General features: G+C 37.5%; 3 protein-coding genes across 4 annotated transcripts; 1 reads left to right on the top strand and 2 right to left on the bottom strand.

Moving 5' to 3' along the window:
• Positions 1–239: 239 nt before the first annotated feature.
• Positions 240–11649, bottom strand: LOC101739599 (leucine--tRNA ligase, cytoplasmic). The gene is made up of 12 exons (XM_038014956.2): positions 11519–11649; positions 10645–10851; positions 9097–9465; positions 8654–8898; positions 7449–8347; positions 6438–6696; positions 5991–6355; positions 5357–5625; positions 4386–4640; positions 3494–3703; positions 2346–2580; positions 240–481 (listed from the first exon to the last, which is right to left on the bottom strand). Exons 1-12 carry the CDS (start codon positions 11519–11521, stop codon positions 273–275), a joined length of 3525 nt encoding a protein of 1174 aa, XP_037870884.1. The 5' UTR covers positions 11522–11649; the 3' UTR covers positions 240–272.
• Positions 11650–12843: 1194 nt separating this feature from the next.
• LOC101739740 (DNA-(apurinic or apyrimidinic site) endonuclease) lies at positions 12844–19258 on the top strand. Its single transcript, XM_004927711.4, has 6 exons — positions 12844–13528; positions 14012–14810; positions 14999–15169; positions 16486–17064; positions 17136–17316; positions 18585–19258. Exons 1-6 carry the CDS (start codon positions 13502–13504, stop codon positions 18724–18726), a joined length of 1899 nt encoding a protein of 632 aa, XP_004927768.1. The 5' UTR covers positions 12844–13501; the 3' UTR covers positions 18727–19258.
• Positions 19259–21062: 1804 nt separating this feature from the next.
• LOC101739967 (histone PARylation factor 1) lies at positions 21063–27112 on the bottom strand. 2 transcript variants are annotated; one of them, XM_012691947.4, is made up of 6 exons: positions 26977–27111; positions 26197–26895; positions 24728–24876; positions 23535–23761; positions 22680–22933; positions 21063–21187 (listed from the first exon to the last, which is right to left on the bottom strand). In XM_012691947.4, exons 2-6 carry the CDS (start codon positions 26773–26775, stop codon positions 21125–21127), a joined length of 1272 nt encoding a protein of 423 aa, XP_012547401.1. In that variant the 5' UTR covers positions 26776–26895; positions 26977–27111; the 3' UTR covers positions 21063–21124. The 2 variants fall into 2 exon arrangements, with proteins under 2 accessions (XP_012547401.1, XP_021204811.1); XM_021349136.2 differs by having other exon boundaries at positions 26197–27112.
• Positions 27113–27737: the final 625 nt, after the last annotated feature.

Raw genomic sequence — 27737 nt, 5'->3', positions numbered from 1 at the left:
ACTTCAGCCGTTAAATTGCTTTTTCGGGCATTATTTTTGCAACTTTTGAATACACACTGCGGCATTGTGAGACGGGTTGACATTGGCTGTGTTTGAAGTGAACTAAACAAAATAACAGCTCACATTTCAAGTGAGCTGTTATTTGACGAGACGGATTTTCTGCACCGACCGTGTACCTAGTTACTATTGTTGATCGAAGAGTTTAATTTAAAAAAAAAAGGAAATAAAAACCACATACATTTTATATAAATATTTACTTAAATTACAAAAAATTACTTTTCGTAAGTGTACATCAATTGTGTACCTATTTCCGTATTAGTTCCGTTCGAAACTAATTCAACTTTATTTGCGTTCACATCTACTTTGAAGACGGAGTCGTCGTGCAGAACTTCACACTTGCTCTCGTGATCACCCGGAACAGGAATCTTCCTCGGACCCAAGATCGGATCCTTGTAGCGCCACAACTTTAAGCTCGTGACATCTGAAGAATCGGAAGAATAATTGCCTGATAAGTCGACAGGAAAACTAATAACAAGTACACAATCATATTGTTAATCTGTCTGAAAATAATATAGAAATTAATTTTAAAATGACGCTATGTTTTGAAGATAGCTATGAGGGCTGGCCAGACTTTTTGGCGAGAACGCTAGGAGCGTGAAATTGTGTTAATTGTTTTATTTTGTTATGTAGTTTTCTTTTAGGTTTAAATGTATAAATGGTAAGTTAATTGCTCAGTATCTGTGAAAGTACACAAATGTAGGAAAATGAAACAAAGCCGCTAGATCTAGCCTCGGGTTCTCTCGGGTTATTAAAAAAAGTGAAACTGAAAAGTTTCAGTTGATAACCACCATTTTACTGAGACTTTATTTCATCCCATCTCATCTGGTTTCATTTAATTTCATTCCAAATGATTAGTCTCAAATTATTCAACTTCATTTCATTTCGCTTTATATTATTTTTCATATTTTACAGGATAGATGACAAACTTATAAGGCTTGGCTTAAAGGTCTTGTTACCAGGCCATAAATAAAAAAATATGTCGAATATTGAGTTTATTTCGCAGTCTCCCTCGCACCGCACTGTGATTGCGGCGAGATTATTAACAACAGTCAGCTGAGTTACACCTACCAGCTTTGAATTATTTCGAACTTAATAATTTCTGTGCTGAATTTAATCCTTTTAAGTAAGTACGCATGTCAGTCGTCATGTGATTGAAAACAAGAGTTTGGTCGTCTTTATTATAATACAACCAGTATTTCTCATCCTGAGTTATTAGAATATTGTAAGCTATAAAAAAATTATGAAATGATTATCACAAAAGACTATTCGTAACGACAAAACGTCGTTCCTTCATGAAATTGTCTTATACTAGAGGTCCCGCAGTAGTCGAAATTCGACTATAATTGGAATTGTAAGTTTGTACATTATTATGATTGTATTTTATACTTCTATAATTACATACTTCGTCAAGGCTACACTATAAAAAAATATTAATAAAGACAAACAATATATTTTAATTTATTCTCAATTTGACAACAGACGTCAGGAACAAAAGGTTGACAATATTTTTATATTTTTTTTATATTGCTTAGATGGATGGACGAGCTCACAGCCCACCTGATGTTAAGTGGTTACTGGAGCCCATAGACATCTACAACGTAAATGCGCCACCCACCTCGATCGAAATAAATAGTATGCATGCGTGTGTGCGTCAAATACATGGTATGTAGTGTGTGTAATGTTTTATTTATTGATTTAATGTATCTTTTATGCATTATTTAAAAAAAATATTAGCATTGTGCACTTCTTCTCTATATTCTCTTTAAGTGTGGAAAATTTCATACTCCTCCGTCCGCGCAATTTTCGTAAAAAGGGAAACAAAGTTTTAGGTTCACGTATTAATATATAGATTCTAATTTTTACAAAACAATCGCACAGACAAGTTTTGATTACAAATTACATACTTACTTTTCTTGTACCTTTTTTTTGCGTTGACTGTTGATCGATTTCACGGCCCATCCAGTAATAAGTGATTATTGAGGTACGCGTCTGCGGCGTAAAAAAATGCTGATATGATTTTTTTATCGTTTAGATGGGTGGACGACTCCCGGCCCACCTGGTGTTAAGTGGTTACTGGAGCCCATAGACATCTACAACGTAAATGCGCCACCCACTTTGAGATATAAGTTCTAAGGTCTCAGTATAGTTACAACGGCTGCCCCGCCCTTCACACCAAACGCATTACTGCTTCACAGCTGAAATAGGCAGGGTGGTACCTACCCGCGCGGACTCACAAGAGGTCCTACCACCAGTAAGTAATATATGCATATAGTTCTCGCTCTCACCTTTGATAGCCTTCACGTCCTTGGCAAGTTTCGCCTTGAGTTTGTCGACGGTGTCTCCGTCAGCCACGTCGACGCTGAGGGTGAAGAGTCCGTTGAGCGGCGTGGGGTTGAGCAGGACGAGCGGGAGGGCGGGCTCGGCGCTGAACGTGATGTGCGGCTGTCCGGGGGCGCACTCCTCGCGGCTCCGCTCCGGCGCGTCGGCGCTGTCCGTGTACTTCACCTCTATCGCGTCCAACTGGTACATAATAATGATAATTGAACATAACGCGCTTCGGTTTGAAAGGCGGGGCAACCGTTATAACTATACTGAGACCTTAGAACTGATATCTCAAGGTGGGTGGCGCATTTACGTTATATACGTCTATAGGCTCCAGTAACCACTTAACACTGGGTGGGCTGTGAGCTACTCCACCCATTTAAGCAATAAAAAAAAGAGTAGAGTTATTAGTAAATTATTATTATTAGATTTAGATAGATTAGAATATTGGTAAATTGATTAGATTGTACTCTTCTACCTACTTATGTAAAGTTCTCCCTCTTTAAGAACGGTTAGCTGGTAGATAACTCAATTGTTGAGTTACACTTGCAATTTATATAAGTTTATTTATAAGTTTTCAAAAATATTGTATTTTGTATTTGAGAAGCTCATAATTGCGGGTCGTATAGAGGGCGAGCGTGTCGTGGGCAGAACACCAGAAGATCTAGCAAGAGAAGCACTTGGTGGTAGTCTGTACTGTGCAGTCCATGCCACCCATGATCGAGCACACTGGAAGTACGTCGCATGTGGTCGCGATCCTCAGTAGTGAGGGAACGATATAGTACAGCGGTCGGGGAACTTTTTTAATTGTTACCCCAAAATATTTTTGTGTAAGTTGATATTCCCCCATGGCGAAGAACAAAAAAAAACGAAATCGCTTCTTTTTAGCATCTCTCATATTATAGGCCCCATGATATTTTGAAAAGAAAACAATAACAAAAAATTTAACGATTCGAAGTTTCACTTCAATATATACTTTTTACTCACAAAAGTTTCATTTTTACCCCCCAAAATTTCATTTTACCCCATGTGGGATAATTTACCCCGGTTCCCCGACTGCTGATATAGAAGAAGACAGTAAAGAGTTGGAGTAGAGTAGAGGGGTGCTCACATCGAGCGTGGCTCGCAGGTAGGCGGCGTTGTCCCGCAGCACGGCGGCCTCGGCGAAGGGCAGCGCCAGCGCCAGCGCCGCGCCGCCGTCGCGCCGCACGCACTCGCGCGTCGCCTGCACGAACGGCATCACGCGCTTAGAGTACTTCCGCAGCTCGTCCAGCTGCGACAGCCGGCTCGAGATCGTCTTGTTGTCCGGGAGACCGTCCGGCTGGAAACAATGATCGTATATTACGCAAATTATAAAAAAAATATAATTCGTGTAATTACCGGTGGTAGGACCTCTTGTGATATGATACGTGTATATGCCTTGCAATATAGTAATTCGGTTTGAAGGGTGGGGCAGTCGTTGTAACTATACTGCAACCTTAGAACTCATATCTCAAGGTGGATGGGGTAACCATTTAGCACCAGGTGGCTTGTGAGCCCGACGCGATATATGAAAAAAAATTACATACAATTCGAGATGTCTGCGGTGTATGATTAAAAGACTATTATACCCGTAAAGCCTTAGTCACCGAACGTCGGACTATTTTAGACTATATCATAGTCTCTCTCTCTCTCATACTATCAGAGCTCGAACCAAGATAGCGACGCAGTGTGTTTCGAGGCTCACTAAGGCTACCTTTCAACACCGAGGACACTCCTCGCATCTCGGTTGTTATTATAGAAATCATTGACGCGTCCTATTCTCGACGGTCTACAAGGAGCCCCGGCCCGCTCCAGACCCCAGCTCGCTGGCGACACAACGCACTTGTCCTGTTGTGTCGATTCTCCCTGCGAAATGGTGCTCTCGGATATATAACGAGTTACCGCTTCCAGCGCTTCTTTAGCGAAGCAGCTAGCTACGTTGATCAGCTGTAAAATGGAATATATCAAGCGACTGTACACACCCCGTTAAGTTCTTTGAGCGTCGTCAAAATAATGCGTTGCCACTTCGGGAACTCCTTAGCGACCCAAATGACCGCCTTGTTGGGCTTCTTCTCTGGTTTAGGCGTTTCGCCTTTCTTCGGTTTCTTGAGTGCACAGTGATTCTTCAAGTAGACACGGAACGAGTGCGCGGCGTCCATCAGGTAGTTGCTGGCCTTCACCGCCACCTCGTCGACGTCGCCTGCGACCGGCCAGCGAGAGTGCAGGATGCTTGTTTTCTGATTAATAAATTAAAATCAATTGATACATTCAGTACGAAATATATAATATACTAGCCGTACTCGCCCGCTTCGCTGAGCAGTTAAAATTAACATTATTATTTATTGTCATTATTATTAGGGAGTCCAACACTCATATAAATATTAGCCTATCCATTAAGTACATGTATTTTCTACATGGATACGTCAATCGGATGCATGGTTCAGTAGTTATAGCGGAACATCCATAAAAACCACTATTATATATTAGTATAGATTATTGATCTGAATGTATTGTTAGTTACATAAGTGATAGTAGAACCTCTTGAAGTCCGCGCGGGTGGATACCACCGCCTTGCCTATTTCTGCCGTGAAGCAGTAATGCGTTTCAGTTTGAAGGATGGGGCAGCCGTTGTAACTATACTTGAGATCTTAGAACTTATATCTTAAGGTGGGTGGCGCATTTATGTTGCGGATGTCTATGGGCGCCAGTAACCACTTAACACCACTGGTGGTAGGACCTATTGTGATCCACTGGTGGTAGGACCTATTGTGAGTCCGCACGGGTAGGTACCACCGCCCTGCCTATTTCTGCCGTGAAGCAATAATGCGTTTCGGTTTGAAGGGTGGGGTAGCCGTTGTAACTATACTGAGACCTTAGAACTTATATCTCAAGGTGGGCTGTGACCTCGTCCACCCATCTAAGCAATAAAAAAAATGACGAGCTTAGAACTTACGTTACCGAGCAGTTCCCAGACGTACTCGGCGACGTGCGGACATATGGGCGACATTAACTTCGCCTGAACTTCAATGTACTTGGTGACCAGCTCGACGTGCATCCCGCCCTCGGAGCACAGCTCGCGGTACTTGTCCCTGGCCGCCTGCAACTCAAAGAACCCACTCTTCAGGGCCTCTTTGAACAGCATCCTGTTGTAGTTATCGTCCGTCTGCAGTATCTTGATGTTCATCTCGCTCACGAAGACTTTATCGTGGAAATTGTAGTCACCTGGGAAAGAGAAAAACAACTTCGGTCTAAAGTTTTTTTAAATAGGTAAGAACGATTTATTTTTGATACTTTAACAAATAAATTTATTGAAAAACTAGCGACCCGCCCTCGCTTCTCTTCGGAAACTGTAATTTATTATTGATTTCTCCACTATTTAATGGATGTTATTATACATATAAACCTTCCTCTTCAATCACTCTATCTATTAAAAAAACCGCACAAAATCCGTTGCGTAGTTTTAAAGATTTAAGCATACATAGGGATATAAGGACAGAGAAAGCGACTTTGTTTTAGTGATTTAGAATTTAAATATAAAAAATATAACAGTTTTTATATTTTTTAATAAGTTAAAATATTAAACTAACCACTTCTCAAAGTTGACTTCGAGGCGAGCACTTCTTTGACCCACTCAATAAAAGTATACAGCCTCAATATCGCCGCGTCCGCAGTACTCTCGACAAAGTTGGCATCTTCTACGGAATCCCCTGCATCAGCCAATGTAAGTCTCATGCCATCGGCACTAAACTTCTCAATGGATTCGGAAAGCGTCAAAAAGTTTCCCTCCGACTTGGACATTTTTGCAGAGTTCAACATTAAATGACCATTAGCTCTGATCCCTTTAGGCCATTTCTCTTCCTCATTGGGCCACATTGCACAGTGATTGTATATGTAAAATGTTAGATGGTTCTGAATTAAGTCTTTTCCAGAAACTCTCAAGTCAACTGGGTACCTAAAAAGTATTTACTGTTTACAATACCATTATTATATATTTAATTAATATGCCTGGTATGTATGAAGAGATGGATACATACCAAAATTGAAACGATTTTCTCATGAGATCTAAAGATTTTCTATCAATCACAGTATTTTTAGGTAGAGGCGCCTCTTTGAAGAAGATGTAATCCCAAACTTCACTAGTCATTTGTTCCGGTTTAATTTTGAGAGTATTCTCTTTGTTTCCCCTAAACGTATCGCCTTGTAGAAAATGTGAAATTGTGTAATAGGCATTGTAAATGGTTGAGTCAGACAATGACTCAATAACCCACTGCTGGTCCCAAGGTAATTTAGTTCCTTAAATGAAGAAAATATTATTATTGTTGTTGATCGCACAGTCGTGTTTTTAACTTCAATCTATTTAGTTCAATATTTATTTTAGATTTATAATTTATTTGAATTGATTTGTATATTTGTGTTCTAGACAGAAAATTATTAAAGTAATTCACGAAAAAGGTATTTAGTTATTTATACAGGGAGTCCCACAGACGGTATAATTATGAAGCCAAAAACAGTATAAGAACAATCGATTCGACGCAAAAAACTCCTAAATTAAGAGTTTCGGAATAAAAAGTAACTTGAACATTTTCGACAAACTATTCTTCTGCCAACCCTTGAATTATGTTTTACTCAAGGTACCGTAATATAATTCGTAGTAAATAAGGATGGCCACATATCACAAGATGAAAAGTTGTCTTTTTATTTTTAGCTATTTTATTTCTTATATGGGTGGATGAGCTCAGATGGTGTTAAGTGATTACCGGAATAGTCAACAACGTAAATGCCAATCTTGAGACATAAGTTCTAAAACACATTTTTTACTGCACTGCCCCAACCTTCAAACCGAAACGCATTATTGCTTCACGGCAGAAACAGGCAGGGTGTTAATATACACGGGTACCCTTGTGGGTTAACAAGACACCTTAGCCCCAATCAGTGCCACCAGGAAGATAAATATTAATACCGGTCGTACAAATTGAGTGTGCAATACCCATTGTGGGACACCCTGTATATTACGAACACGAAATTTGTTTGATTGAATTACTTACCAAGACCATAAGTCCTGGAACATGCATACTCGTGAAGCCATTTCAAAGTCGCCTGGAAATTTTTTCTGACCTCATCATGATAAGTATTCATGGCCTCAAGGGCTTTTTCAGCTTGGCCTTTCCATTCCTCATTGCCATAGTCGAGATACCATTGGTTACAAAGCGCTACAACACACTCATCTCCAGATCTAGAGATGATTGTCTTCTCAGGCTCGTAGTATATCACAGCTTTACCCTCTTGGATTAACTTTGTTTGTAAATTCTTCTTCACATCTTGAATCTTACTTCCTTTATGTTCACCCACAAGCAGAACTCCATCATAAAACCCTTTGAGGTACACCATTTCTTTGGCTTGAGTTAACTTCTCTCTGTCATTCTGACTTTGAATCTTTAGCTCGTCATACAAATACACAGCTGATAAGTTGCCGAAATCGGGTGTTTCCAAAATAGGAACTGGTTTGAAAGGCAGGATCATGTCATCTGCGATTCCATACTTCTCCCTGAAAGCTGGTTTCTTTTGCAAATCCACTAAAGCTGCATAGTCATCAGGTGAATCTGACGGAACACTAGTTACAATGCCAGTGCCTTTGTCTTCCTTGATTGTTAGCATAGGAAGCGCATAGATCTTCGGATAGCAAGTAAATGGAGATTGTACAGACAAACCTAGAAGATCCTGACCAACAATTTCCAGTAAGATTTTGAACTCTCCATCTTTTTCCGTAAAATCTTGGTAAGACATATTCCGAGCGGCGCGTTTTGTGCAAATGAACACTCCGTCTTTGACGGTTTCGAACGCAATGTATTTGATATCGGGGTGCACCCAGCAATTAGTTTGACCATACATTGTTTCTGGCCGAAGGGTGGCCGCAACTAAACTTATCTTTTTGCCTTTAAGAGATCTGAAATATTAATATTACTGTACTGTATAATTTAATTTAGTATTATCTTCATTCAACAATAGTAGTATGGTTCGGTTACTATAATTACCTATTTAAAAATCAAGAGATGTTATTTTAAAATGTAGCGAATTCTCAACAGTTTCAAATTACTTCTACACTCAATTAGAATATTGCCGGATTAAGTATATTAACATATTTGAAGGAACAGAAAAGTCCCTCTTTATGGTGGCCGGTCCTAAAACTTATTCTAATCTAATCTAATTATTTATTACAATACACCAAACTTCTAGTAAAAGAAACACTCACATGAGGCAATTAGGTAGCGGTTCCAGCACTACCATCTTGATCAAAGTATATTCCTGTGGTCCTGCCCCTTCACCAGTGCTTCTGTCGTGGTCCATACAAGGTTGTTTGTCCAATGGCGAAAATATCGTGTACCTTTTACCGTACATTATCTTGTTACGATCTTTAAGGTGGTTGAACTGCCATTTTATAAATGAATCATAGAACGGATTGGCGTCTGTTGTTATAAACTTACGTCGCCAATCTACCTATTGATCAGAAAACAACATATTGAAATTTATAGACAACTAATGTTACAATTCATCTTTGATAAATAACACTAATGTTAATTTTAAATATTTTGCCTTTTTAATGATGATGTGGATTATTTATTCAATTCAACGATGTAAAAAACTTTGCAGCATTTTGGAATATTAATATGTGAAAATATATATGTATATGCTTACATGAATACCCATTCTCTTCAAATCTGTAACAGCACGAGGTGGGAAGTATTCAAGCCAGTAGCTTTCATTGGCAAACTCTTTGATCTCCTCTTCAGGAACACCAATACTCTTCATGATTTGCCACTGGTACTTTGAACCACCAGTCTTGGCTACGGCTTTGCTTTTCTTGCCTTTACTTTTGTCTTTGGGTATAATATCTTCATCCTTGACAATTAACTCCTCATCTTCAGGAAATACTGGAGGACAACCATATACAGCCATTTCTCGCTTTAGCTTATCAGCACAAGCTTTAATCGGCATCCCAGTACAGTGGAATCCAAATGGAAACAGCACCATTCTACCTTTCAACCGGTAGTACCTGCAGGCAAACTGAAAATATTTAAATATTACTAGTATTTTATGTGTGTGAACTTTTTGGTGTCAATCAACACCCTGTTAACTATCTTAAAAATGAATGTAAACAGCAACTGCAGTATTTAATTTTCTTTTTTTTATCATTTACCACCACACCATCTATCTTTGTGGTGAAGCGGTAGTGTGTTTCTATTTGAAGGGTGGGGCAGCTGTTGTACTATACTGAGACCTTAGGACTCATATCTCAAGGTGGGTGGTAGCATTTATGTTGTAGATGTCTATAGGCTCCGGTATGTATTTAGCATTAGGTGGACCGTGAGCATGGTACAAGCAATAAAAAAAACATAATTTTGACTATGAATGCGAGTTTGTGTTAGCTCATAGCTAGTTAGTTCATAGCTTTTTGTAGTCTTTACATGTTGATGGGTCTTTTGTTTGAGCAACATTTTTGCAACTTTACACGAGACCTATTTAAAGTTTTATATTTGGAAATAAATTTCATAACAAAGAACTTCATCAGCTACTTGAATGGGGTAAACTTATTTGAAGTTCAATTAAAAAGATCAAATTGTTGTTATACAAATAGCAAATAAAACAGACCTTTAATTACAAAGTTAAGGGTCATATATTAATCAAAATTTCGCATAAACCAAACAAAACCTAGTCTTTCACCCCTCAATGTAACTTGAGTCAAAGAACATCCACATAAAATGAAAAGAATAAAAAAGCTATATTATTAAAAACAAACATAAAAATTTTGGATCATTTGGATGACTTAGTAGGAGAGGAGTGCTAATTATGTTAAAATAAATTAAAACTACCACAACATTCTTAGATAGGTTTAAATAAGTAGGTTTTTAAGAAGTTTTACTTAAATAAATGACTGAATTCCCAACATATTGGAAGTTTATTTCATTTACATGTTTTTATATAGCAAAAATGTGTAAAATAAAATCTCTTATTTTACACAGTTTTGTCCAGAACCTACCTTCAGTGTAAATATGAGGATCAGTATATTATCTTATGAATCAGCAGCTACTATGCTACCGTTTTAGAAACTGTTCCCATATAACCTGTATTTATACCAAATATATGACAAGAAACTAACATGCAAAGGCAATTTAGGGACATGATAGAGACACAAAATTGCCAGTTTATATATTGTATTGTAACTATGGTATACTTTTTACATACCTCACATTTGGATAGAGAAAATGTATGACCCAAATGCAAGCGTCCATTCATGTATGGATATGGAAAAGTACACAAAAACTTCTCATGTGATTTCCCATCATCAGGAGCTTCAACTTCAAAAATCTTCTGGCTCTCCCATCTTTCCTGAACTTTCTTCTCAATTTCCTGAAGATATTCAACCTTGAATGTACCCTTCCTGTCCAATGCCTGTGGATATAAGTTCAATAAATATAACTTAGTTTATAGTAGATTTTTCAAATAGCATCTTGACAAATATTAGTTTATTGGTATATATTCTCTGACTGATTTAAATACAATCCAAAATTTAATTTAATGCTGCTATGAATGATCATGCAATCTTTATTTAATTCTATTTAATATTTAAAAATTAGAAATTGGTATGGAGTTGAAACATTAATTAGAATATATTATTTCAAAAGCGCATGGTAGAATCGGTAGACTTTTCGAAGTATATGTACAATTTAGCCGAATAACTAGCCGAAAATCTTCCATATGATTTTGAATACAAGAGGGCCATTGGGTTTATCAGTTACACAAGAAAGAGCGTGCACTTTTAGTGGGTGCGTTCCAAAAGAAAAGTCTTGCGAGCTTCGTGCTGTCCACCATAGAATGATCTCCATTTCACGGTATTACCAAAAGGCAAAAATGCCATGTCATACTAATTTTTTTTCCAAACAAGGTTTAAAAGTTTTCAACGCTAGGCAACTACGATTGTCTACCAGGTTTGTTTAAGCCCCAGGCATTGGTGGTGTCCATGAACAATAGTAACCACTCGCCCTTATGTGAGCGGTAGGAATGTCTGCATTCGACAAGAGTGAAAATAAGAATTTACAACTTTCATTAATTTCGTTACCATTTTCAAGCTGTAGATATTTAATAATATAAAATACTTTCATTAAAATAAGACTAATCTTGAACATCAGTCAACAACACGTTGCACCTGACGTGACCTGACAGATAACATCTGGACAGCTGACATTTTAAAACATAGATAATACAATTAATACCTGTTTATGGCTTTAAAACAATCGAAACGAGCTCATATTGGAAAAGAGCTATATCTCTTACTCTCCAAGCTGGACCTGTAACTACTTCTCTTTTTTATCCTACCTATTCTAGTAATCTCGAGGTGTTATACTAGATTCACAGAACGAATAGGTGAGCTCATGGGGCTCTAACCTGACGACGTTGTTAACACTAACCCTATCAAGCCGCTACTCGCCGAGCCCTTTGTCGCAAGCGACGGGTTCAATGTGAACGATGACCAGTGTTTGAGGTACATAAAAGCACCGTTAGTGGATCGGGAGGATCCTTAATGACGTGCTTAGGGTAACGTCGACTGTTTATCATTCAGTCCGCAGTATTGGGTATGTAGTTACCGGCGGCAACGAAGAGAGGTTTTTCGTGTCGTGCCGCTTTCTCGAAATGATGCCGACTGTAAATACTTACTGATAGACTCTAGATCCATATTATCGTGGAGATTCACGTGTCTCACGAACCACGGCCATCCTGCAAAAACGGGATTGAATGATTTGAAGGAGTTTTAAGCTAGTGCGGGTCGCGTGAGCAAACACTACACTTACATATGTCATGAGTGTCACCTTATTACGAAGGGACAATTTACTTCGCTTGCTAATCATGAGATAGAGGCGTCTTATTATGAACGCGGTTCTGTGGCGCACCGACTTGATATGGGGCGGAATGTCATTCCTATGTCGAGGGTGACGCCTAGATACTTGACCTTTGAGGCCCACGGTATGGGCTGGCCGAAAAGAGTGATGAGCTGAATGGCGGAGGTGTTTACGCACCTATCTGGGAGACTCCTTTGCGGAAATTTGGGTAGAATCTTTACCACATTTACCGTAGGGACAGAGGATTTGCCATACTACGTATTAATTAATTAATACAGTTGCCGTATGGGAATTCAGTCGAATAAAAAAGAATAAGTGAATCACCTAGCCACATACGATTTTTTTTTTTTTCCTACCTAAGCTGAGAGCCTTGAGAGGCTATTATATATTTTCATACATTAGCTTAACGTTTTAGGTATTCTGTACATTACCTAGGTATTGTATAGAATACCTGAATTATACAGATTGCCGGTAACACATATACCACTCTCCGCTATAACTATGTATTATATTTATTGCAACAATACAATAGTTAGATCTTAATTTCAGTGTCCAAAAAAAAGTACTGAACTTTTTGCAGTTATCCCGATTGCATTTTTTTAAATCTAGGACTAGCCAAACGTTGCAGATTTTTCGTTTCTTTTTGACTCTTAATTTATTAATATTGCTGTTCCATATTAGTTTTGTGTTATACTTGTTTATATGTATTTTTCAACTATTTAATGCATTTGTTCGGTGTCAAACATTAAAATAAGATATGCCTATCAGTAATTAGTAGTTACTCTTCTTGTTATTCAGTATTTATTATAAATGAGAAGGATTAGTATGTTGAGTAAGCTAAGGATACTAATAATTGTAGTTCAAATGTTGAGTGATTAAGGATGTGACATCTTGAATTTTCAAAATAATGGTTATTTCTGCAACACGACGCTAACGCGTCTTTTTTGTGCTACCTGGAGGCCCCTTGCTACTTTATTATTTGACTAGGTACCATGGTACCGTTCTATCTATGACATTTGACAACTCAAACCTTACAGTGCAATGTTTGACAGCAAAAATTGGCGGCAGGGGTGATCTGTCATTTTACCGGAAATTTCGCCCGCCACCATTGGTGTTTAACGCGTTTTTTTATTTTTGAATTCCAATTATCTTCTAGTAATAAGACTGTTACAGTAATAACGAAGACAAATATATCTTCTTAGATCATGGCACCAAGATCAGCAAAAGCTAAGGTATTGAACTTACAGTACTTTCACTAAAAATAAAGTTCGTAGTATCCAAATTGATTTGCATTGTTATCTGCAAACATATTTTCGGGATGAATGCTATTGTGCGTCATTAACGAATGTTTGACTATCGTATTTAAAATTTTCTTTATTTCAATTGGATTTAATCTGAATGGTTATTCTTCACATATCTTGAATTTTAATTGGACACATGAAACAGGAAAATGACATGCTTTCACATGTGTAAATACTATGGCGCCTCATAAAATTAAATATCAACTTGATGTGACAGTTGATATTCCGAAAATAGGTAGTACTTAAATTGTTAATATTTTTACCGGGGTAATAACAAATATGATTGAGGAAACGATTTTTTAAATCATAGAAAATGCCCTTGAAGAAACGATGGCGCCAAAATTTTATTCGCTTTATAAATTGTCCGAAACCAAAGTTGACTAGATTTTTAATGTGTCTTTTTAAACGTGGCAGAAAGCAGCAGAAGCAAAAGTAGCAGACAATGATGCACCTAAAAAAGGAAGAGGCAAAGCAAAAGTAGTTGAAGATCCTGAAACGGAGTCTGTAGAAGCTGAAGTTGATGAAAAGAACATTGTATCTGAAAAGAAAACCAAACGCGGAAGGAAAGCTGCCGGTGACACAAATGGACAAGATGAGAATGGTAAAATAGAGGAAACAGCACCAAAAAAAGGAAGGAAGAAGAATGTAGAGGAACCTCCGGTGGAAAATAAATCTACTGATGAACCCTCAGTTGAAGATGAAGTGGCAGTGTCTGAGGAAAATAATCCTAGTGAAGATGGTTCAGAAACAAATGGTCACATAGAAGAAGAACAAGTTCCTTCAGGTAGGGGACGTAAGAAACAAACCAAAAAGGAAGTTAAAAAACCAGAGCCTAGAACAGGCAGAGGTAGGAAACCTAAACAAGAAATAGAAGATGAAGTTGAAGACAAACCAAAAGGTAGGGGCAGAGGACGCAAAGCCAAAGCTGAAGAAGCTGAGTCTGATATATCTGAAACTGTTGAGGATGAAGGAAAGCCAGAAGCTGCTAAAGGCAAGAAGAAAGTTCAGAACCAAGCTGTTGAGAAGCCTGCAGAGAATGATGATGATGAAGTAGAAGAGGAAAATGTAGAGGAACCAAAAAAGAAGGAAACCAAAAGTCGCAAAAATCAGGGCAAAAAAGTAGCAGCCAAAGAAGAGACTGATGATGCTGTGAGGGAAGATGAACCAGCTTCTAAGAAAAGGAAGGTCACAAAAAAAGATGAAAAACAAAAAGGTTATTAAACTTTTTAATAATGGTCAACTATTAGATCTATGGAGAATGTAATATTGTTATAATTTTCACTATTTTTACTATAATCACTAATTTATTTGCCAATTTATAAACATCATAATCAATAATATTTCTTGGAAAGCTTGTTTTGTATTAACAAACTTAACATAGTGCCTACTGTTTGTTTATAGCTGCACAAAATGAAGACGATAATGTTGATGAAGAGGAAAAACCTGAACCAAAGCCTGCAAAAGGAAGGCGGGGTCAAAAGAAGGCAGAAGTATCTGCTGAATCCCATGAGGAGCCACAGGACACTGGTGAGCCAACTACAAAACGTCGACGCAAGCCTGTCGAAGAAAAGGGTAATTAGTACATTCAATTAGAAAATATAATTGACATTGTTCAGTGTTATTATGATTATAAGTGTGTTTGAAATATTTCAACAATAAAAGGTTTTCTAAATATTTATATGGAATGCTTTATTTTCTATACCTTGGTTAATTTTGTTGTATATACATAAATGACGTAGTGTAGAGTGATAACTAAACTTTGGTGATGCAATATAACCTTACTAATAAAAAAATGGGGATATAAAAGGTACTATTAATTACAAATAGTATTAATTTCTGATATTTTAGTGGAACATCTTGCTTGATAAAAAGTGCTCCTTCCTAATGTCCTTAATTTGCTTATTTCTCAGAATGCCATACTCTGAATATAAACTGAACAATGATGGGTTCTATAAATAATATTATAGTAGTAACACAACAATTCATTGTTCAAATAGGTTATTTTAATCTGCTTATTTGTTGCATGTTTAATTCTTTTAATATATAGCCATTAAAGGTTGATGAGCATATGAGTCTGGGCAATCCATGTTTGGTCATTGGTCATTGTTTGTGGTCATAGGCTGGGCTAGAGTAACAGCTTCCCGTGCTAATGTCTGACGTCACTGACGCTTGTGGAAACATCTAATAGTAGTCAAGTTCATCTCGGAGTTTGTAATTGGATACATTATTAACTGGAAAAGTTCTGTTGAAACAAAACGTGACCGCTACGAATTGCTACAGCTTGTATTTGAAAATAACGGGGTGAGAACGGTATCGCCTTAAATGGAAGCATATGAGAGTCCGTAAAAGCATGTTATCAAAAAAATAAAACAAAAATATAATTTCGAGTTTATAACAGAACACCGTTACGTACGCAAAAGAGTAAATAAAGTTATCTTATTTGTAGACAAATGGCAAATTTTAGCAGTTGTTTATTAAGAGGTCAATGCCCTTATCGAAATAGCACGCGTAATAATATGAAATCGTAAATACATATCCTATGTTTGAACTGTTAGCGAATTTGAATGATTTTTGTGTTCGGCCTTGAAACATTTATGTATGTGGTTCGATTTAAGGTGGTACTCGTATCCTCGCTCGCATGGCACTTCGAATTAAAAGGTTAAATATGTAATCGGTCTACTATATGAAAAAATGCACGCCTATTAAGTATATTACATATTTGCATTACATATTTAAATGAAATGAAAAGAATTAAAAATTTAAGTGCTCGGTACACTTATTTATATTTTGCATGAGTATCTTATGAATATTCAAATAATATTTTAATGTGTGGCGGCAATGGGTAACGCAATGATTTGCGTATTCATTTCAAACAATGCAAATTTCAGTGAACACCGAAGACGCGAAAAAGAAAGCACCGCCCAAGAATAAATCCACGACAAATTACGAAGATATTGACTTTACAAATGAATCGAAGACGACGCAAGGCAAAGAATGGAACTTCAAGATAGCGAGTTGGAACGTTGACGGGATCAGAGCGTGGATGAGCAAAGGAGGCTTGGATTACATCAAATACGAGAAGCCGGACATTTTCTGTTTGCAAGAGACGAAATGTGCAACGGACAAATTGCCAGACGAAGTGGCTAATGTTCCAGGCTATCATGCGTACTGGTTGGCCGGGGACAAAGATGGCTACGCAGGCGTAGGCATTTACACGACAAAGCTAGCGATGAATGTCAAATATGGCTTGCAAAATGAAGAGCTGGACGATGAAGGTCGCATTATAACGGCGGAGTACGAACAGTTTTACTTGATTTGTACGTACGTACCGAACGCGGGCCGGAAACTAGTCACAATGCCCAAAAGGCTGCGATGGAACGAGGAATTCCTCAAACACGTCAAAGAATTAGATAAGAAGAAACCTGTGATAATATGCGGCGACATGAACGTTTCCCATAAGGAAATCGGTGAGTTAATAAGTTTAAACAGTCGGTTTATTGTTTGTATAATTCTTATTGTAATTTTCAACTCGTTACAGATTTAGCGAATCCGAAGACGAACAGAAAGAATGCCGGCTTCACGGACGAGGAGCGCGCCGGCATGACGCAGCTGCTCGGCGACGGGTTCGTCGACACCTTCCGACATTTCCACCCCGACCAGACGGGCTCGTACACTTTCTGGACGTACATGATGAATTCCCGTTCGAAGAACGTCGGATGGTGAGATTAACTTTAAAATGTCACGCTTATTTTTGCATACGAACACAATGTTTTAGCTTACACCAATCGTATTTTTCATCTATTTAACATACTATTGTACTAATGGTAGGATCTCTTGTGAGTCCGCGCGGGTAGGTACCGCCGCCCTGCCTATTTCTGCCGTGAAGCAGTAATGCGTTTGGGTCTGAAGGGTGGGGCAGCCGTTGTAACTATGCTGAGACCTTAGAACTGATATCTCAAGGTGGGTGGCACATTTACGTCGTAGATGTCTATGGGCTCTAGTGACCACTTAACACCAGGTGGGCTGTGAGCTCGTCCACCCATCTAAGCAATAAAAAAAACAATGTTTTTTTTTTCGATATGTGTGGTCAAGCACACGATCATTCGGTATTAAGTGATTATCTGAACCCGTATACATAATTAATTGAAAGTCATCATAAATAGGCAGACCGAGCGGGCGCGCTGCCACCAGTAAGATGGTTCACATCAAGCGCTTGGTGGCATATTGGTCACCACAACGCGTCGGTTTGTGGGCTCCGGTAACCGCTTCACACCCATCTATGCAATCAATAATGAAAAAAACATTCCCGATCCTGCTGACAGAATGGAAAGCAGTCGACGTCGCCCCAATCACGTCATTTCGGATCCTCCCGATCCACTAACGGTGCTTTTAGGTACCTCAAACACCGGTCACCGTTCTCTTCGAACCCGTCGCTTGTGACGAAGGGCTCGACGAGTAAATTAACCCTCAAACACAGCCCACTGAGTTTCTCGCCGGATCTTCTCAGTGGGTCGCGTTTCCGATCCGGTGGTAGATTCTGCGAAGCAAGGCTAGGGTTCGTGTTAGCAACGTCATCAGGCTTGAGCCCCGTGAGCTCACCTACTAGTTAAGGCGACGCTGATATAGCCTCTCAAGGCTATCAGCTTAGGTAGGAAAAAAAAACTGATTTTATCTAAATAAGTCGATTTCAATGAAATATGCGTCATTAGGAATAACTCCAAAACTTCTGCTCAGATCTTGATAAAATTTATATGGGATCACATGATTAACACCAGTTTTCAAATAAAAAAAGTATTATCAAAATCAACTCAAGAAAAACGTTCTGAAACAACGCAAATTGAAAAAAAGATTATCGAATTGATAACTTCCTTTTTTTTGGAAGTCAGTTAAAAATTGCAACTTATCGATAAACCAATATCAGTTCGTTGAAGCGCATAAAAAGGTTAGTTATAAAGATGCAAATTAACGCGTTTCTTGTTCGTTCCAGGCGTTTGGATTACTTCATAGTTTCCGACAGACTGATTCCGTCGGTCTGCGACAACGTCATCCGCGACAAGGTGTATGGCAGCGACCACTGTCCGATAGCGCTCTTTCTAAATCTAACAACAGCCGAGAAACCGAAGGAATAAAGTCCTTGTGTACTTTGTCCCGATGCCGAACTGCCCACCAGCCCGACCCGCCCAACTGCTCCCGACACTCATACGAGTTATAAATATTGGCAAAAACTTGTGTCTAATCAAAAATTTTACTATAATATATTAAGTGTTGCTTGTAAAAAAAACCCAGGAAATTCATTAATTTTCAATGCTTAATCGATTTGATTGCTGCAGATAGGCAAGACGCCCCCAATTAGTGTTAGACCCACAATATGAGATGTGGTTATGCCGCCGCGAACCTTGAATCTTGAACCGTTGAAGACATTGTAGGTTATAATAACGGTTGTCTATTCTTTAAACCGAAAAAGCGGATTGGTGCAGGTGTGCTTAAAAATTTCGAAAAATGTTAAAAACATTAAGCCACGGCAGCTCGTGATTTGTAATCTTATATTTCAATTTGAAAAAAAAAGACAAATGATTCTGTGATTTTACGTTTCTTTGGTAAATTGCGAAAATATGGACTGATACATTTTGTTTCGTAACAAAATAAAATTTTGTAGCTCAATACATGTGTTGTTATTTTTGATTGTAGGAAAAATATCTAATAAGCTTTAAATTATTATCACTTTCCTTGTCCATTTGAAATAACCAGCCTAAATAATGTTACTGTTCAAACTTTGGTTCATTAGACTGCAGACGCCACATCGGTTGGTCTTTAAAAATAAATTGCGAGCAAAAACAGTAAATAAATGTTATTTTTTTATGTGTTTTCGTGTCAGAAGTTATTTCTAGCATGTCTCTAACATCGATGTTATTCGATCCTGTTAATTGAGTATATTTATTATAATTTTTTTATCGTCTATTTGGTCGAGTGGTTAGCGGTTGACAATTACTGCATTACGCGATCTGGGATTTTCGGTCAATCTTAGTAAATAATATTAGAGGTCTGTGTTGGGTTAGTACTTCTGCGTCTCTTAAACGAAAGAAAACATTGCTATGTAAACAATGTATCCATTGAATGTGGATAGTCTATTTCTTTGTTTGCGTAGGTGACCTGAAGAGCTCTTATCCAACCTGATTTTAAGTTTGATGCCAAGATTCGAGGTTTTTTTTTTAATTTATTGCTTAGATGGATGGACGAGCTCACAGCCCACCTGGTGTTAAGTGGTTACTGGAGCCCATAGACATCTACAACGTAAATGCGCCACCCACCTCGAGATATAAGTTCTAAGGTTTCAGTATAGTTACAACGGCTACCCCACCCTTCGAACTGAAACGCATTACTGCTTCACGGCGGAAATAGGCTGGGGTGGTGGTACCTACCCGTGCGGACTCCCAAGAGGTCCTACCACCAGTGATAACGATGCGATTACCATTTTTCATAGGCCACGAAAATTGACCACCCCGGTGGTGAATTGCCAGCGTCACATAAGGACTGCCAGCTATTGCGAGGCTACAACTAACCCGCTGAGACGTATGTAGTGTAACAATAGTTTAATCTTTTTATTTTGTTAAGTTTTAGCCGGCCCATCGTTAAACAAAATTTATTTTTTAATGGTAAATGGCTCTTGTGAGCCTGCATGTGTAGGTGTCCTGTCTATTTCTGCTGTGAAGCAGTAATGCATTTCGGTTTGAAGGCTATAATACGCTAAAACGGAGACTTAAGACTCTTGTCTGAAGATGAGTTGACGGCATTTATGTTGTCGATTTCTATGGGCTCCGTTAACAATTTAATACCGGGTGAGCCGGCTTACACGATATTGAGATGATGATGTAATAATAAAATATTACTTCGGACTCGGCCTTACACATCAATTATAACTGCTAATTAGAAATTAGTCAGTATAACTAGGTTTTTTCCCCCCTACTTATTCGCTGGCAGCCTGAGAGGCTATTCCGACTACGCTCTGCCTGGTAAATGGGCTCACGGCCTTTTTATTTTTATTGCTTAGATGAATGGACGAACTCACAGCCCACCTGGTGCTAAGTCATTACTGGAGCCCATAGACATCTACAACGTAAATGCGCCACCCACCTCGAGATATAAGTTCTAAGATCTCAGTATAGTTACAACGGCTGCCCCATCCTTCAAACCGAAACGCATTACTGCTTCACGGCAGAAATAGGCAGGGTGGTGGTACCTACCCGCGCGGACTCACAAGAGGTCCTACCACCAGTAGTCAACCTGAGAGTGTTTGTTGACACTGGCCATAGCCAGAGTGATACTTCGACTTCGCAGAATCTATTATCTGATCGAAATCTCATAACTTAAGAAAAACCACTTGCATTGAAAGAGAGAGAGCAAATAAATGTGATTTTTTAATTTGTGGATTCCGATAAAACCGGGTCGAAAATTAAACTGGTACAAATCATTATTTAATATTTATTTAAGTACAACATTTCAAAAAATACTTCAAAAAATGTATAATATTTAGTGTTCGAAAAGATTTAACAATGAAACATTTGGTCCCTTCCGACGATACTTCATGTGCGCCTGCAAATGGATTGAAAATGATTAGATTCCGTTTTTTTTTCTACTTCTATCTCTTTGAGAAACCAAAGCTTTTTTTTTGGGACAGTAGGAAGCTGGACTTTCGGACTTCGGTTAGTGTTCAAGGACAGGTCGGAGCTGTAGTGGCTAAAATCCACTGTCACTCAATACAGCGGGTACATCATGATATGATAGCAGGATGACCTATTCTAGCTTCAGTTCGCGATGTAACTAGCTGAAATTGAAGCCCACTTTATTGGTCTTATTTAATGTCTTAAAGGATTAAGCAGAGCCTAAGGCAACATTACTGAAGTCTCCCCAAACCTTATACAATCATCTTACAATTTTCAATAAAGTGGATCTGATTATTTTTTTGCTTTATGACGCTAGGAGGAAAATCACAAACGACTAAAAAATTCACAAACTAATGCTTATGGGATACATCTAAACTGAATATCTTATTATTTTTGTAATAATTATGTCTAAAATTTTTACAAAATATTTCTGTGCAATTTGCTACAGAACACAACATAGTTCCGGCGATAAATATCTTTGGAAAGAGACCATCATCTAATTTCGTCTTCGTAGGGCCTTGCCACTGTCCCAGGAAGCACTACAGCCCTGTATGTATTAGGACTGTACGTTACCGTATTTGGACAACGTTGTCTACAAAACTTAAATTAGCCGAATATGATTCCAAATGTCGATGTAAAATACTTATAGTCGGGTACTGTACCATAGTTTAATACAATTAACAATTGAGGCCTATAAAATCAAAGGCAGCTAAATCCAAGTCTGTCAAATATTCAGGTAAACTACAAAAATCGTCCCTGAACCCGTCATTACGGTTCCTCCCGATCCATTGAAGTACTGCTCTTGCTAGGGCCAGTGTTAGCAACACGCTGAAATAACTTTGTTCGAATAGCTACGATATTCTTTATTTTAAAACAGATTTATAAAGAATGAGAATATTACTAATAATCTGAATTTTAATTATTATTTTTTAATTTTATTTTTATTAGATGTGTGGACGAGCTCACAGCCCACCTGGTGTTAAGTGGTTACTGGAGCCCATAGACATCTACAACGTAAATGCGCCACACACCTTGAGATATAGTTCTAAGGTCTCAGTATAGTCACAACGGCTGCCCCACCCTTCAAACCGACACGCATTACTGCTTCACGGCAGAAATAGGCAGGCAGGACGGTGGTACCTACCCGTGCGGACTCACAAGAGGTCCTACCACCAAATGATAAAACTTCGTTTATTAGTACTTAGTACTGAGTAAAAATAAAAATTTTGAACTGAATTTGTCGTGAGATTTAGCTGCATTTGTTATAACATGAAAACACTAAAGCGTGTCCGATTAACTAAACAAAATAGGGCCATTGTTAATCCATTTCACGACATTGTGGCGTTTAGCCGCCTTTGATTTTATAGGCCTCAATTATGATAATTATTATAAATGTTTTAGTGACAAAAACCATTGCATACCTGTATAATTTTACTGAATTCTCCTCTATTCAAAAGATTATATGCTGGACAAATGCAACCCAAAACATTAGATTCTAACTCCTTTAAACCAGAACAAAAAAGATTGATTCCCATTTCCACACCAGTTCCAAAGTCACACTCATCCATCGCTATGCTGGCGTATGTTATAATTGGCTGTAAATCAGACAATAAATTGTCCTTTTCACTTTGAGTTTTGGCCGCCTGCAGCTTATCAAATAACTTTTTCAAATTAACTGAAACATTATTTTAATGTGTATTTATGTAAAAATAACCTATTGATTAAACTAAATTAATTGTAATAGTCTAATTGATAATTGGTAGGGCAGCTTAGCTCACACAGGTTGGTATTATGTCCTAGTCAGTACATCATACATTCCAGTTTGAAGGGCGAGACACTCATTGTAAAGATTTCAATGACCTCATCTCTTAAAGTGGGTTGTATATCTCAAATTATAATGTACTGGCGACCCGCCCTCGCTTCGCTTCGGAAACATTAAATTTTAATATTGATGGGGAGTCCCGCCATATTGCGCGCGGTACGACAATAACTGCGGCAATAAATTAAAAAAGTAGCCTAAGTTACTCCTTATATCATCAGCTACCTATTAGTGAAAGTCTCATCAAAATCGCTCCAGCCGTTCCAGAGATTAGCCAGAACAAACAGCCAGACAGACAAAAATTGTAAAAAATGTTATTTTGGTGTATGTACTGTATATTCATATGCATGTAGTAAAAAGCGATTATTTCAATACTACGAACAGACACTCTAATTTTATTTATATGTATAGATTATGATTTTGCTCATCTACGGCAATTAAAAGAAAAAATACTGACCATCATTTTCGACCAGAGGTCTATAACCAAGTTGAGTTTTCTTATTATAAGGCACAACAATACCAGCTCGATGAAAACTGTTTGTCAAGATTGTTGACTTTCTTTTCTTCATATCATAGGGATTCAGAGAAAAGTTATGTTCGTCTGCATATTTTTTTATTGTTTCCATTAACTTTTTACACGCCAATGCCGTGAATGGTGACTTATTTTCGTTTTTCAAGTGCAAACTGAAAACAATTATGGTTTTTGAGACTTAATTTCCTTCAATTTACTTTAATATAGTTTTCTAAAGAAATATAAACTAGTATGCACATACAACACATAGTCTTCATGAACCAGCATGGTTTACCATAACTTTATAAGTAAATAGCATAAAACTATAAGTAAAAGATATATTGGGGCTGTAAATTCAGCAGCTACTGCCGTAATTCAAAGTTTTTTTTCTGCCAATAAGCATATATTGTTTATTTAAACATTTTTTCACATTACTTTATGCTATGGTGACTGCTTCATACTACATATGAGAATCTACCTTTACTTATTATTATTATTTAAGTATTTTAATATTTGACTGTTATGAAGTTAAATGAGAAAGTTCTTTGACGAAATGGTTCGCCCCATTGGTGTTGACCATGATTGTCCACCTTTAAAGTCAATTTGAAAAACATAAAGAAATAAAAATAAAATAAATGTTATAGAATGGTTCACCCTGTCAAAATAGCATACTAGGGTGTACAACAGATCAGTTTAAGGTTAAACATCTCAAAAATATCTTTTTTTATTGCTTAGATGGATGGACGAGCTCACAGCCCACCTGGTGTTAAGTGGTTACTGGAGCCCATAGACATCTACAACGTAAATGCGCCACCCACCTTGAGATATAAGCTCTAAGGTCTCAACTATAGTTACAACGGCTGCCCCAGCCTTCAAACTGAAACACATTACTGCTTCACGGCAGAAATAGGCAGGGTGGTGGTATCTACCCGCGCGGACTCACAAGAGGTCCTACCACCAGTTACAGTGGAGAGTTAATAAAGACTTTAGCAGAATCTGGAATCCTTTAAGCCCCCAAAATATATGAGTAATTAATGTTCTTATTCTTTTGCTAAAATTTTATTAAGACTTAAATAAAAAATGAAGTGATAAATAACAAAAAAAATTATGGAATGAAAAAGAAATATTTTGATACTTGCTATACAGCCCCAAAAATATTATCAGCCAATGGTTTAATTTGGCAGTCTTTCGCACTATCATTGCTCGCTAAGAAGACTGGCTCATCGTTTGGGTCATCTCTAAAGTATCCAATGTGATATTCACTTTTACCTTTTATTTTCAAAACAGCCTAAAATTAAAGAAATTATATTATTTCTTCAGTCATCAACAATCTATCTGAAATATTCTATATTTCTGTATTATACATATCTATATGTCGATATTTCTAATCTGATATGTCTTACTGATTCATATGCAGATCTCTAGGAATTGATCACAATGATCCTATTAACTATTTTTTTCCCATCACACCACTGCATTCATCCAATGTGAGTTTCTGGAGATTTTCTGCTAGGTACTATCTGGCTTTGGAATAAACTTCCCTCCTCTGTGTTTCCTGGGCACTATAAGAGGTCTTTCTACAAATAGGGTTTGTGCACTCAATGATAGACCACAGGTTGGTTATACTTCTAGCATTGCAGACTTCCATGAGTGATAATAACCATTTACAATCAAATGCACCATATATCAATAATTTATATGTATACAAAGTGATTTCTGAGATTACTTTGATTCTTTGTTTGTTTTGTTTTGTTTCTTTAAGTTTGATTCTTTAAGTTTTTTTACTGGTGGTAGGACCTCTTGTGAGTCCGCACGGGTAGGTACCACCGCCCCGCCTATTTCTGCCGTGAAGCAGTAATGCATTTCGGTTTGAAGGGTGGGGCAGCCGTTGTAACTATACTATTTATTTATTTATCGTATGGCATTCGTTTACACTGCGTGGTTATAATTGAAATTTATAGTTTGTGATTAGGGTTTTATAATTGACGCAGTGTAGTTGGAACCGGGAGATCCTCAGGAGGACAGTTCGGTTGCCAGGTTGTTGCACTATTAGCACCACCCAGGGGTCACGTGTAGGATAGCGGTGGGTAATCTCCTACGGACGTTATGCAACTTCGACCCCCTATATCTAATCCCCCTATCCCCCTATCTAACTATACTGAGACCTTAGAACTTATATCTCAAGGTGGGTGGCGCATTTACATTGTAGATGTCTATGGGCTCCAGTAACCACTTAACACCAGGTGGGCTGTGAGCTCGTCCACCCATCTAAGCAATAAATAAATAAAAACTTGTATATATTAAATCCTTTTGGATCATATCGACACTTGAAAGGCAAAAGTGACTAAGCAACAATAACTGCTTTGTAGATAAATGAACGGCAATAACCATTTTCGATGTTAAAAAAAAAAAAAACTAGGTCTATTAAAATCATTTCAATCCTACAGCTACTAGCTAGATTCTACTACAGCTGGATTCGTTAAAATAAATTTTTTTTGAGGTATTTCAACTTTAAATTAGTCTCCTGTAAAGTTCACGCATTTTCGCTTAGTCACGTTTGCCTTTCAAGCGTTAATATTGTTTTAAGATATGTTAAGATGTTACTCACCTGAAATTCAGGGGGATCATAGAAAAATCTCCAGTGCACTAAATATAATTCTTTGTCATCTAATTGAGGTAATTTTCCTAACAACAACTCAAAGGGCCCAATCAGTTCTAAATTCACAGATGAACATATTTTAACAATTGCATCATCAGTGTTTAAGCAATCGAAAAATTTGTAGAAATCAGAAGGCATTTTTACCAGAAACAATTCTTTTAGTACTGAATGATCAGAACTGTCATAATAAGTTATGTTTTTAGGGAGCTTCAGTGCGTGGATTGGATTAACCGTGTCAATCTTTACTACTGTACTGCTCTCTGATGTACCAGATCCATTTTCTAATTCGATGTCAGGTTTTTTATCTCCTACTTTATGCTGCTTAGCAGGTTTGTCATCGCTCGAATATGGATTAAAACGTTTTTCTCTGAGCTTTCCGGGATTCTTCTCATTTTTTTTCTCAAAAGCTCCTGCTTGCCCTGGATGTTTGTATTTTTTGTGGTGCTCGGGATTTTTTTGATAACACTTTTCGCCGTATTTGCATACAGTTCTCGAATCTTCAGCATTTGAATTACAAGCTTCTGACATCGCTTCAAATAAATAATTTCCAAAAAGAAAAGAAGTGGTAAATAAGCAGGTATGTTTGTCTGGAGTTCAGATCACAATTTTGTTAGTGCTTTTCATTGATTAATGATAAAGGTGAATCATCTAGGTACAAATATACAAATAATAAGTGTTGAAAGCAAAATAAATAACCATTTATTTTGCACGTTTATGATTTCATATTACCTTTGTGGACTTAATGTTGCGTATGAATTTTAGTTAACTCTGAGGCATTTTGATTTTTTTTATAAACTTTAATACCAGGTTAGCTCATAGCAAACAAATAGCAAAATAAATAACACCATAGACATTTTTCTTCGTTAGTACAATTTTTCCTTGTTAGGAAAGGCAAGGGGATCTAAGCCCATACAGCCTCCACTCACCATAGACAATCAGTGTTCTCGAACGTCATAAAGCGAAATCGGTAGACTTGCCAACTAAAATCGGTATATTTGTACTATTTTGTATCCAAAATCGGTATTTTTCAAAAAATATACAACATTCAATCGAAGTCGTTTATTTATTGAAAAAAAAACAGACTAATTTATAACAATCATATTTAAGAATAATAAATTTTTATACCAATATTGTTTGGCCATAGCTGCAGTCATCGTCGAATTAATTTCAAAATCATAACAATTAGCTGTATTAAAGAGTCGTTTTGCATATAATAGACCAGTGATTTATTCAGTGGACAGCCCATTTCGCTGTTTTGTTTTCAAAAGATTAATATGTGAAAATATGCGTTCAACGTTAGCGGATGAATAGAAAATATTAAGGATGAAATTAGACAACAAAGGAAACATTTGAGTTTCATCGCCACGTTTTAGTAAAGTTACTTCATCCCAAAATAGTTTTACATCATTAGGAAATGTTTTGATTTGTTCACAATTTCTTAAAATGCGCCACTCTATATCAATTTCCTGGAAATCATTGCTGTGAACAAT

The sequence above is a fragment of the Bombyx mori genome, chromosome 13 (assembly GCF_030269925.1).
Source record: "Bombyx mori chromosome 13, ASM3026992v2".
Taxonomy (NCBI): Eukaryota; Metazoa; Arthropoda; class Insecta; order Lepidoptera; family Bombycidae; genus Bombyx; species Bombyx mori.
The sequence above is the reverse complement of the archived record's forward strand: the minus strand, read 5'-3'. Positions and strand labels throughout refer to the sequence as shown.